The sequence below is a fragment of the Coregonus clupeaformis genome, unplaced genomic scaffold, assembly GCF_020615455.1.
Source record: "Coregonus clupeaformis isolate EN_2021a unplaced genomic scaffold, ASM2061545v1 scaf0003, whole genome shotgun sequence".
NCBI lineage: Eukaryota > Metazoa > Chordata > Actinopteri > Salmoniformes > Salmonidae > Coregonus > Coregonus clupeaformis.
Window position 1 is genome coordinate 208,036 of NW_025533458.1, and position 13,834 is coordinate 221,869.

The 13,834-nt window shown below is 43.8% G+C and overlaps 1 protein-coding gene across 1 annotated transcript in view; it reads right to left on the minus strand.

Annotated features, from left to right (window-relative positions):
- Nucleotides 1-13,834, minus strand: part of LOC121554317 (disintegrin and metalloproteinase domain-containing protein 33) — a 207,645-nt gene that overhangs the window by 179,654 nt on the left and 14,157 nt on the right. Inside the window, exon 2 of the mRNA XM_041867832.2 lies at nt 6,132-6,217. Within this exon, the coding sequence (XP_041723766.1) occupies nt 6,132-6,217 (86 nt within the window). The remainder of the gene's footprint in view (nt 1-6,131; nt 6,218-13,834) is intronic.

Consider the following 13,834-nt stretch of genomic DNA (forward strand, 5'->3'; position numbering starts at 1 on the left):
ATCCCCAGTCTCATCCCCTGAGGGGACATCCCCTGAGTCAGTAACCACAAAAACAACAGGTCACAGCCCAGGTGCAACACGGCCCTGGAAGACCAGGAGGCTAAAGGCAGGGGGCTGGATTGTGTGAGAGTCAGCTCTCAAGGGGATGAAGTCAAGGTATGGAGTCGGTTGTGAGTACAACCAAAACCAGGAGAAATCAGGGTACCCCTATAAACGTTGGAAGTATTAATGTTGGTCTAGCCCATTAGTTCTATCTAGAGCACCCCCACCAGTCAAGGTATGGTTTGATCCATGATAAAATAAAGGTCTTGTACAAATAATGACTCAAGGACATTCAGAGACTTGTCCCGAAGCCACTCCTGTGTTGTCTTGGCTGTGTGCTTAGGGTCATTGTCCTGTTGGAAGGTGAACCTTCGCCCCAGTCTGAGGTCCTGAGCACTCTGGAGCAGGTTTTCATCAAGGATCTCTCTGTACTTTGCTCCGTTCAGCTTTCCTTTGATCCTGACTAGTCTCCCAGTCCCTGCTGCTGAAAAACATCCCTGCAGCATTATGCTGCCACCACCATGCTTCACCGTAGGGATAGTGTCAGGTTTCCTCCAGACACTTGGCATTCAGACCAAAATGTTCAATCTTGGTTTCATCAGACCAGAGAATCTTGTTTCTCATGGTCTGAGAGTCCTTTAGGTGACTTTTGGCAAATTCCAAGCGGGCTGTCATGTGCCTTCTACTGAGGAGTGGCTTACGTCTGGCCACTCTACCATAAAGGCCTCATTGGTGGAGTGCTGCAGAGATGGTTGTCCTTCTGGAAGCTTTTTCCATCTCCACAGAGGAACTCTGGTGCTCTGTCAGTGACCATCGGGTTCCTCCCTGACCAAGGCCCTTCTCCCCCGATTTCTCAGTTTGGCCGAGCGGTCAGCTCTAGGAAGAGTCTTGGTGGCTCCAAACTTCTTCCATTTAAGAATGATGGAGGCCACTGTGTTCCTGGTGACCTTCAATGCTGGAGAAATGTTTTGGTACCCTTCCCCAGAGCTGTGCCTCAACACAATCCTGTTTCGGAGCTCTTCGACCTCATGGCTTAGATTTTGCTCTGACATGCACTGTCAACTGTGGGACCTTATATAGACAGGTTTGTGCCTTTACAAATCATGTCCAATCAATTGAATTTACCACAGGTGGACTCCAATCATGTTGTAGAAACATCTCAAGGATGATCAATGGAAACAGGATGCACCTGAGCTCAATTTCGAGTCTCATAGCAAAGGGTCTGAATACTTATGTGAATAAGGTATTTCTGTTTTGTATTTTTAATACATTTGCAAACATTTCTAAAAACCTGTTTTCGCTTTGTCATTTTGGGGTGTTGTGTGTAGATTGATGAGGATAAAAAAAAAAAAAATTAGAATAAGGCTGTAACATAAGGTCAAGGGGTCTGAATACTTTCTGAATGCGCTGTATCTCCTCTACTATCTTGGACTGTCAATGTTGTGATGTTAACGTCACGCCTTTACATAAGTGTGGAGATCCGTCCCAGTTGGACAACTATCGTCCCATATCTAAACTGTCTAAACTGGCAAAAGTTTAGGAAAACCTTTCTTTATAATAACTCTGTTTTATCTCAATTCCAGTCAGATTTTAGAGCCAAGCATTGTACAATTACTGCAGTAAGTAAGGTTGTAGGTGATATTCTAGATGCTCAGGACAAGAAAAATCACAGTGTTTCACTTTTTATTGACTTATCGAAGGACTTCGAAACTGTTGACCATGCCATGCTGTTGTATAGACTAAAAAAGATTGGTTTAAGTGTTGATGCGTTGGATTGGTTCCAAAACTACATTTCTGACATCACACAGTGTGTAGCACAGGAGGGTATGACATCTGAGTTTCTAAGGCTTACATAAGGAGTTCCCCAGGGCAAAATTTTAGGTCCGATCCTTTTTACACTGTATATTAATGATCAGGGAAGACTGGTGACTCTGCACATCTCCATCTGTATGTTGATGACACAATTATTTATTCTAGCGCATCAAATATTGAGAAGGCTTTTCGGGACTTACATTTGGCTTTTGATGTTATTCAAAGGCAGCTTTTCAAATTGAAACTTGTGCTTAATTCAAGGAAAACAAAATGTCTGGTTTTCTCTTCTCTGAAAGTAAACAGATGGAGTCACTTTCAGATTTGATTGATAGGGTCACCTCCTATAAGTATCTTGGGATTTGGTTAGATGAAACGCTGCATTTTAACCAGCAGACAGAAAACTAGTGTAAACATGATTTTCTCTTCCTCTCTCGCCCTCCCTCTCTCTCCGTCTCGTTGAGAGGTTGTTTGGGTTAAGGGAGGGGCTTTTGCCAGAGGACATATTCTTTGCATAAGTAAATTAAGTGTAATACTCCAGTCCAGATGAGATGGGGGTGAGTGATACATAGTGGCATATGCAGTGCAGTGGTCAGAGGAGAGGACACATGGATTACATTTGAACTTTTACCGTGAGAGGGTACTGTTGACTGACACACACACACACACACACACACACACACACACACACACACACACACACACACACACACACACACACACACACACACACACACACACACACACACACACACACACACACACACACACAGACCACACACACACACACAACAGACCACACAGGCCTTCACACACTCAACAGATACATATACATACACAGTGCTCACACACACATAAACAAACAGACACACATACACACAGTCCTCCTGAGAGTCCCTCTATCAGGGGAGCAGTTTTCTGAAGGCATGATAAATATTGATAGACACTGCTCTCAAAGTGGTGCTGTGTGCCTCAAATGCTGACACCTTTTCTCGGAACCCGTTTGAAAAGCATTCCACTTCATTCGAGGGTGCTAAGTACGTTGGAACTCCTCTCATGAGTCATGAACCATTCAGCATAAGAAAAAATAAAACATGTTTTGAGTAGTGAGAGAAACTTTATATTGTGTAGCTAGATAGACACCAATCAAGCATCACATGGATACTAATGATGTTTTTGAAAGGGTTTTTCAGACATGGGCAGTTTTGTGTGCGTGTTATGTGTGTACTGTGAGCGTACGTGTGTGTGTTGCCTACGTGTGTGAGGATCATTGAAAGTAATCTGTTCCCTACAGGGTGACTTGACCACGGTGGGTGTGTGGGAGGGAAGGTGAGTTTGCTCTAGTGAATGTCAGGCCTGGTGTCGGTGTCTGCTACTCTGCTTGTTTATGGGGCTGAGAAATGGGTGCATGCAGCACCACATAATCTAATCAGAAGGGAGACAGGAGAGACTGCAGGGCTCAGGGAAGAAAGGAGGAGAAAAAAGAAAGAGAGAGGGAGGGAGGGAGGGAGGGAAAGAGGCCTCTGTGATAACATTAGCTCTTTCTCTGGAGAGTTGAGACTGCTGTGAAACATGCAGAATAGCGTTGCGAAGGATGCACAATATTATACACAGCTGTGAACTCTTTTATGTGGGAGGGAGAGTGTAATTGATGCTGTTCAACGGCCACTCAATACGTACACATCTGGTAACTCTTTGTCTGAAAAAAATTTATATAATTCATAACTCATACTGAAACAAATAATATCTACATAACTGAACTACACCACATTCTGTTATGGAGAAGTACCTGAAAAGTGCTTTTTCACAGAGTAAAGACCAACTGTGTTACAACTACAGCCACTGAATCAAATCTAGAGATTTTGGGCTTGTGAAAAAGAAATACAACCACTTAATCAAATCGGGAGATTTCGAGCTTGGAACAAAACATCCTAAACCTCACGTTCAAACTGTGATCTCTCATTTGGCTATTCAATCCCTCTTAATCTCCTTACTGCTGACACCCCGAAAACACACATTGTCAATATCCTCTTGTTAGCATTCGCCCAACACCTAACCTTGGTATGTAGATGAGAGAGAGCGTGGGGCTGAATTCACTGCGAGTGGTTGTGTGTGCGTGTGCCACATGGACTCTGCAGGACCCGCTGATCCCAGCCGCTCTCACAGCATTAAGATGCACAGGACGAAACCCAACGCCCCGAATGATCACCGTCAATTAGCTATGCACGTGGAGGAGGAAGGAGCGGAGCAAGGGGAGGCAAGGCAGCACTAGGCTCTCTGACAGAGAGGTGGTAGAGCAGAGCAATGGCCTCTAGTCCTGAGGAGAATAAGAGAGTGATTGGCTAGGCTTCATATAGGCTACAGTAGTTATTTCACATACTTTGTGATCACTGATCCGAGAGGAGTCAACAGAGAAGGTAAAAAAGGGGTCTCGACCATACTGCTTCTACCTATTCAAGTAGTAGTTTGCCTTCCACCCTATGCCGCAATCTATGCCGAAATCTAAGTTTTCTCCAGGACCCACAAATTCATCTCTGTTGACTGCAGGCCCTGGGGGAAAACAGCTGGCCATGCCTGGAGCTCTTCCTCTATCTCCCTCTCCCTGGCTAGCACCAGGCCAAGTGGAGACATCTGCTCCCATACACCAGGGCCCTCAGCCATCTCCACATGCCTCTCTCCATGGCCATGGCCAACTACATGGAACTGTAATAGATCAACACAACAGATAGAGCTCTCTTCATCCCTCTTCCACCCCCCGTCAGGGTGAGACCATGGACAGTTAATCTGTCACATCTGCCGCAGTTGCTTCCAGAATGTTTGTTGGCTTGGATGGGAGGAAGAGAGAGAGAGAAATAGGGAAAGAGAGAGAGAGAGAGAGAGAGAGAGAGAGAGAGAGAGAGAGAGAGAGAGAGAGAGAGAGAGAGAGAGAGAGAGAGAGAGAGAGAGAGAGAGAGAGAGAGAGAGAGAGAGAGAGAGAGGTGTTTGGGGCGTGAAGGCTTGCTTTGAATGAAGGAAAAAATAGTTTTGTTTTTTTACATGCATTTGGTATTTTGACCTTTTCATATATTTATCATGTACAACACGGCAGCCCTCCACACGTTGATATGATGATTTAACAGCCTAAATGTCTGTGACACAAATTCATAGAGCAAACAGAACCACACTGAGAGAAGGAATATCGGATCAGCCATTCATTCTCTCTCCTCTGTGTGTGTGTCTGTCCGTGTACACAGACGATGAGAAGACGATCCGGTTGCCAGTAGTGATCATGTTCACAGTCAACGTTACATTTAGAGAGAGCACAAAAGAGGAGACAATAGCTCGGTGGTAACTTGCAACATTACCAGCATATCGGACAAAGCAAACAGTGACGGATGCATTCAGACGTTCAAGTTCAAGTCGATCTTTACACAAAACCCACCTTGACTCCGAGTGCATCCAAGGCTTGCACTCGGAGTCAAGCTAACTGAATTATAGAAACTTGCCATAGAAACATTTTCTGAGAAAATTGGCCACAGAAAACTGAACTTGAAAACTTGCCATAGAAAGTGTCATAGAACTTGAGACAGCTCTTCTGTGTTTTTGCAAGACCCTGTTCAACGTGGTCTTGAATAAGAGTTGAATAAGAGTTCCAATAGGGAATTCAGACTGCCAAACAGGATAATGTCCGATTTTCGACTCATTGGCAGTAGTCGTTTCCTAAGTCCTGCTGCCTGCGGGTCAGATGACAGGCAACTGGTGTTCAATGGTGGGGTTTTATGAACCAACTGAACCTCACTATAAATGTCCCATTGTTAATCTTTCTTCAATCTGCTGTTTGAAGGGGAAATGGAACGCCCAACCTATGGTGAATGAGCCGTACTGTAAATAACAATTATAATAGTAATAAAAAAGTATTGTTTAATATAATGTAATATAATAAATGTCCTTCCCCATAATTTTCTAAAGGGCACGTATTGGTTTATTATCTCTCAGCAGTACTCCTCACAAAGCTACCTACTGTGTGTGAGTGGGAGGATGTCTGTGTGGGAAGACAAGGTGGGCAGAAAAATACCTTAACATAACAATCACGAGCATACATTTTATACCTTCACATAAACAAACATACATTTAATGCGGGATTGCAAAACCCCGAAATACAGAGTGATTTAGAAAACTGCTCATCACGTCCACACAACCAAAAATGTACCATATGTGGACATTGTGGAGAGGCCAGAGGAACGTTAGGAGAAGTTTCTATGGGAACGTTGGAACAACGTTGATGGAATATTGTGACTGACCTGTGGTGTAGCAGTCCCAGCAGCCTCCCTCTTGGTGCGTCCTTGAGAGATCCACTGTGCTGTCACTGTCTGTCCCCTTAGCTCCCCTGTCAAAGACACAAACACAAGGGTCAATGAAGAGCAAGACACATTCATTACCACACAGTTGGAGGGCAACGGAGGGTTTGTGGCTCTCATGAAGGTTATATAAGAGTTATATAGAGGTTTTCCAGTGCTTTGACTGAGATTTTTTAAAATGATCTACAAATGGTAAATTAATGATGATTATTGATGAATGTTCTCAGTTTTTTCAAGGTTTTGAATAAGGGTAACTAGATAGGTTTTGAGGCCTTGTGTAAGGGTGGTTAAGGTTTGTGGATTATTGTGTAATAGAATTTTGTACATGGTATGTCTTTCAATCAGCCGCGTAGGCACGGGTGGGCCCAATCAGATTGAGCAACCCATTTTTTTTTACATTATTTGTTTTTTTTTACCTAAACATGCAAACACCATCGGATATAATTCATAGCAAGCAGTGCACTGGAATTACATTCAGATGAACTGGAATGACATTCACTCTCATGGGATGGATGGCCAAAAATAACTAACTGAAAGCCACACCCCCAATAAGCCACAAATATGACCGCAATGAGGCTCATGTTACTGTGTTTCAATGGCTGCCTACTTCACCATAACAATTCCTACGTCATTTGTTCATTTAGAAAACAAGACAGCTCATAATCCAGTGCCTTTATCACATTTAACATACCTATATTTTCGCTTTAATTTGCTTTATTGCAACGTTGTCTCTCAGCCTCATGGCAAAATGTGTACAGTAGCAGGAAATGTGCTTTAAAACAGCAACATTTTCTCTCAGCCTCATGGCAAAATGTGTAGAATTGCAGGAAATTAGCTTTAAAACAGCAACATTTCCTCTCAGCCTCATGGCAAAATGTGTAGAATTGCATGAGATTAGCTATAAAACTAGAAATTATTATCTTTGCCCTCTAGTAAAATGTGTAGAATTGGGTCCACTTTTCTTTCTATTGTATATAAATGATCTGAAATCTGCCTGTACATGTGACATTTTCCTATAAGCAGATGATTATGCACTGTTGGTTTCCCACAAAGACAAAAAGTGGTTGAGAAAGTCCTCAGTGCTGAACTTCTGAATGTCAGTAAATGGCTATATGACATCTTGTTCGGGTCCAAGGTGAAACTGAGGAAATCCCCTGATTTTAAGGTGGTAGAAGGTGACATAGTAGTCGCAGCAAAAGACTCTGTTAAGTATCTTGGATGTGTGCTAGATAAACATCTAACTGGGGAGAGCATGGCACAAAATATTATCTCATTTACATTTTAGTCATTTAGCAGACGCTCTTATCCAGAGCGACTTACAGTTAGTGAGTGCATACATTTTTCATACTGGCCCCCCGTGGGAATCGAACCCACAACCCTGGCGTTGCAAGCACCATGCTATACGAACTGAGCTACACGGGGCAGACTATTACCACTTTGAAAGCCTTAGATGGCTCAAAGTGCAGGAGAGAGTCGCTCAGATTAAATTATGTCTTGTACATAAAATTGTCCACAGTATAGTCCCCAGGTACCTATGTAACTACTTTAACTTAGTAAGGGATAAGCATAACTATTCCACTAGAAGGAGTGAAACTGACGCTGTTCCTTTTAGATTTAAAAGTGGTATGGGGAAAGAAACATTTTATACTCAGCTGCCATTCTTTGGAATAGGGCCGCCCACCAAAACTCACGGACCAGGCAAGGGCATTAGTCAGAGAGGCAACAAAGAGACCAAAGATAACCCTGAAGGAGCTGCAAAGCTCCACAGCGGAGATATATTATCTGTCCATAGGACCACTTTAAGCCGTACACTCCACAGAGCTGGGCTTTACGGAAGAGTGGCCAGAAAAAAGCCATTGCTTAAAGAATAAAATAAGCAAACATGCTTGGTGTTCGCAAAAAGGCATGTGGGAGACTCCACAAACATATGGAAGAAGGTACTCAGGTCAGATGAGAATAAAATTTTGCTTTTTGGCCATCAAGGAAAACACTATGTCTGGTGCAAACCCAACACCTCTCATTACCCCGAGAACACCATCCCCACAGTGAAGCATGGTGGTAGCAGCATCATGTGTGGAGATGTTTTTCATCGTCAGGGACTGGGAAACTGGTCAGAATTGATTTGAGGAATGATGGATGGCACTAAATACATGGAAATTCTTGAGGGAAACCTGTTTCAGTCTTCCAGAGATTTGAGACTGGGACGGAGGTTCACCTTCCAGCAGGACAATGACCCTAAGCATACTGCTAAAGCAACACTCGAGTGGTTTAAGGGGAAACATTTAAATGTTTTGGAATGACCTAGTCAAAGCCCAGACCTCAATCCAATTGAGAATCTGTATGACTTAAAGATTGCTGTACTCCAGCGGAACCCATCCAACTTGAAGGAGCTGGAGCAGTTTTGCCTTGAAGAATGGGCAAAAATCCCAGTGGCTAGATGTGCCAAGCTTATAGAGACATACCCCAAGAGACTTGCAGCTGTAATTGCTGCAAAAGGTGTCCCTACAAAGTATTGACTTTGGGGGGTTTGAATAGTTATGCACGCTCAAGTTATCTGTTTTTTTGTCTTATTTCTTGTTTGTTTCACAAGAAAAATTATTTTGCATCTTCAAAGTGTTAGGCATGTTGTGTAAATCAAATGATATAAACCCCCAAAAAATCCATTTTAATTCCACGTTGTAAATTTTTGTCTGTCATTGTCTGTTCCCATTACAATTACCGCCTAACCTTGTTGCATTCCCCGTTCCCCCTTCCCTCTTCAAAAGGACCACAATGGAAATAAGCTGTTAAGCTTGATTGTGTTATCCTTGATGATTTTCTTAAATTGTATGTGGAGGTGTCACCTGCTGGAGCGCCCTTATGTATGTATTTTACAAATTGTCAAATAATTTAAGTCAGTCAATCAATGGTTGCTGCTGAGCTAATGATGCTTTTGTCCCTGAAGCAGATAACATTGGCAAGTCTCTACACAGACAGATCATTAACATTCTTTGATTCGAACACAATGTTCCCGCTGTGCGTAATTAAGTCGAGGTGCCAGTCCATGATGGTAAAGCTGCGAATGCACCACGCTAGATACCCCGCCAGCTACCCCTGCCGCTTCCACCGCAGTCGCAATAATTTCCACCTTTTTGCCTTTTAGTGAGTGGCTTTCGAGTCGAGAGCTCTCTGAGAAAGCTTGTCCAGTTGTGCAAACAATGGTCACCCAGCGAAAGAGCGGGCGCCTCTGTATTGCTAGTCTTTTCACATCTATGTCAGGTACTGCTTTTTAAAGCACATCCAAACCACATCGCAAACACTCTCAAAAGACCTAGAAAAACACACTGTTGGGTATCCATTAACATCCTTTTATAATTGAATATGCTAATTCTCCTCAGTGCATTTCTACATAACACAGTGTCCTCCCACAGTCAGTGCTTTGTGGGAGGATTTGTATGGTAGCTACTCAGGGTCGCAAGGCGTCTTTTGAATTGAGATAATCCCCCTCCCTGTTACCTCAAGGGGGGGTTCAGATAAAATGTTTCACTCCCGGTTAAGGTCACCAATTAATAACGGATATGAGTGAGAGGAATCCATAAATGTCAGCACTATTTTGCCTGTACCTGCTAGGGGCAGTGAGAAAGCATTTCACACTGTGACATTTGAGTCTTTCAGAATCAGAATAGGGGCCTTGGTGGAATATAATGAGTGGAACAGAACAGGGCAAGGGAATGTCACGGAGCACCCAACCTGGGTTCAAAAAGTATTCAAAATAATTTCAAACATTTTATCTGGGCTTAATTGAGCTTGGAACCAATAGAGTAGTCTCAAAATGCACCTGGCCCACTCCAGGCAGACTAAAGGAACACTCAAAGTACAGTATTTTAAAGATTTCAAATAGTATTTGAACCCAGGTCTGCACGGAGCACCCCTCTGGTTTCCTGGGTGGGGAGTCTGTTTTCGCTCTCCCTTTGTGACTGACTACTCCTTTGACCTGCCAAAAACCATATGGACTCTCTCTGCAGAGTCACTTAGGGAAATCGGAGTGACAAAGTTGCCGTCAGAAGTATATCATATATGCACTCTAGAATACCACACATAGAACTGCTGCTTCTTAGAACTCTTTCTCTTGTGACATCTGCAGCCCGGCCCTTGGTGAGACACAATGTAGGAAATTACAAAATATGAGTGGCCAGAAACTCGCTTTGCAGATTTTTCCTATTTATTGTAAAACATAGCTTGTACAGAAAGTTGCACATCTGTTATGAAAAATTGTCTGGCCGACTAAAAAAACAGTCGTCAGACTCGACACCAAGACGTTTTTAGCTAGGCTGCAAACTGCAAAATAATCTTCCTGAGACCAGGAAACTTGCATTAGCTGCCCAAACTAATGCCTAGGCTTAAGCGGAGTGGGCTAACACAGTCTTGTGACACGCAGGAGACCCGAGGTTTGAACTCAGGTCGGGCACACAAGCAACAGCATAGGAGCCTGCCAGGCTCTAGAAATGCCACAATGACTCCCCTGCTCCGTCATTAAAGGCCTCTTCTCTACAGAAACCATTAACCCGGCCTAATGGCTTTAGCATAGCACATAAGAGAGTGGATGGGGAATGGGGTCCTCCATCACCATCGCCACAAAATGATCGGGGCTCCGGGGCGTTTCATGAACGCCTAGGCCAACGCGACACCCAACCTTCCAGTCAACAAATCACCACTGTCCCCCTTTCTTTTCTCTCCATCTCTCTGTCTCTCTCTGCAGTAACACTTTCAAAGGGACCTCCGATGAGGCTTTTTCAATTACTGTGTGTGTGTGTGTGCTAAGCAGCTCTTCTCTTCTTTGCAGGGGCGGATGAAAAGGAGAAGGAAAAAGGTGATAAGAGTCAGACAATTCCTTCTTACTCTATATCCTATTCCTTCCACTCCACGTTCGTTCTCCTAGTCTGGCGGAGAGCTCATTGGATACAACGTCTTATCCGAGAGGCTGACACGTAAACCTGGAAGCATCCAGTTACATAGCATGGACTCTCTATGGTTAAATTATCTTTAAATGCCTCCTTTCATTTCTCTGCTTATCTTTCTCTCCAAGCTCGACCATGGTTGTGTTCCAAATGTCACCCTATTCTCTATATAGTGCACTACTTTTGGCAAGAGCCGTATGGGACCTGGTCAAAATTAGTGCACTATATAGGTCTTCTATTACTGCTGTGTTAGTACAGCTGGATGTGCTTATCTCTCTATGTGTATGGAGAAGAAAAGCATGCATATGTCGGGTTGTCTCCAGATTTATACCCAAATGTACAGCCCTCTTCAATTCCACTCAGACAAGGGATTGATTAGTTGGAAGTACTTTTTTAAAGAAAGTGTGCTCGGTGAATATGTGTAGGCCTATACGTACTAGTGTTTGGAAAATAGAAAATATATAAACGTCCCAAAACGATGAACTCATAATAGGAAAATGTTGGATGTTGACCTTATGCATTATTTTCCAAATACGTAACTAAAATGACAAACTGTATACCTATCCCTAAAATACATTACTTAGAACTCATTATTTAGTTTTACTCCACTGGTTAAGTAAACACATTGACAAAATCTCACCATATACCTTTTGGCACAATGCACATCTAGTACTAGGGGGAGTGAAAAACTAAAGTGCTGATTAAGGAAAAAACTCATACTTTCTCACACCTTTGTTTCTCTTCCCATCCCTCTCTCTCCTCTCATCCTTTACTTCCACTTTGTTTTTCCAACCACATTGATAGAGATGAACAAAGGAAGGACCCAAGTGAATTCAACCATGAGAAAAAAGCAATTGATGGTTTCTCTTGACATATGCCCATGAGCATGTCACTGAGGTGGACAGACAGCATAGGATGGGCCATGTCATTATTGGAGGTCTATTTCAAATCAAATCAAATCAAATTTTATTTGCCACATGCGCCGAATACAACAGGTGTAGACATTACCGTGAAATGCTTGCTTACAGCCCTTAACCAACAATGCATTTATTTCTTAATAAAAAAGTAAAATAAAACAACACAAAAACAAAAGGCACCGGCTAGTTGAGGTAGTTGAGGTAATATGTACATGTGGGTAGAGTTAAAATGACTATGCAAACATAATTAACAGAGTAGCAGCAGCGTAAAAAGATGGGGTGGGGGTGGGGTGAGCAGTACAAATAGTCCGGGTGGCCATGATTAGCTGTTCAGGAGTCTTATGGCTTGGGGGCCTTCCTCTGACACCGCCTGGTATAGAGGTCCTGGATGGCTGGAAGATTAGCCCCAGTGATGTACTGGGCCGTACGCACTACCCTCTGTAGTGCCTTGCAGTCGGAGGCCGAGCAGTTGCCGTACCAGGCGGTGATGCAATGAGTCAGGATGCTCTCAATGGTGTAGCTGTATAACTTTTTGAGGATCTGAGGACCCATGCCAAATCTTTTCAGTCTCCTGAGGGGGAATAGGCTTTGTCGTGCCCTCTTCACGACTGTCTTGGTGTGTTTGGACCATGATAGTTCATTGGTGATGTAGACACCAAGGAACTTGAAGCTCTCAACCTGTTCCACTACAGCCCCGTCGATGAGAATGGGGGCGTGCTCAGTCCTCTTTTTTTTCCTGTAGTCCACAATCATCTCCTTGTCTTGGTCACATCGAGGGAGAGGTTGTTATCCTGGCACCACAAGGCCAGGTCTCTGACCTCCTCCCTATAGGCTGTCTCATCGTTGTCGGTGATCAGGCCTACCACTGTTGTGTCGTCGGCAAACTTAATGATGGTGTTGGAGTCGTGCCTGGCCATGCAGTCATGGGTGAACAGGGAGTACAGGAGGGGACTGAGCATGCACCCCTGAGGGGCCCCCGTGTTGAGGAACAGCGCGGCAGATGTGTTGTTACCCACCCTTACCACATGGGGCAGCCCGTCAGGAAGTCCAGGATCCAGTTGCAGAGGGATGTGTTTAGTCCCAGGATCCTTAGCTTAGTGATGAGCTTTGAAGGCACTATGGTGTTGAACGCTGAGCTGTAGTCAATGAATAGCATTCTCACATAGGTGTTCCTCTTGTCCAGGTGGGAAAGGGCAGTGTGGAGTGCAATAGAGATTGCATCATCTGTGGATCTGTTGGGGCGGTATGCAAATTGGAGTGGGTCTAGGGTTTCTGGGATAATGGTGTTGATGTGAGCCATGACCAGCCTTTCAAAGCACTTCATGGCTACAGACGTCAGTGCTATGGGTCGGTAGTCATTTAGACAGGTTATCTTAGTGTCCTTGGGCACGGGGACGATTGGTGGTCTGCTTGAAACATGTTGGTATTACAGACTCAGTCAGGGAAATGTTGAAAATGTCGGTGAAGACACTTGCCAGTTGGTCAGCACATGATCGGAGTTGACTCATCTCTTTGACTGTAGTAGTAGGTCCATCTGTCATTGACCGTGGGTCAAAAGAGAAAAGTAACACCCAAAGTTACAGCAGTCACCAATTGTGCTATTATGTGTGTTATTTCACGTTATTTGTCATTTATTCTGTACATAATGTTTCTGCCATTCTGTTATGACCAAAAAGAGCTTCTGGATATCAGGACAGCGATTACTCACCTCGAATTGCACAAAGATTTTGTCTTCAATGAGTCGGATGCGAAGGATATTCAATAGACACCCGACAAGGCTCAAATCGCCGTC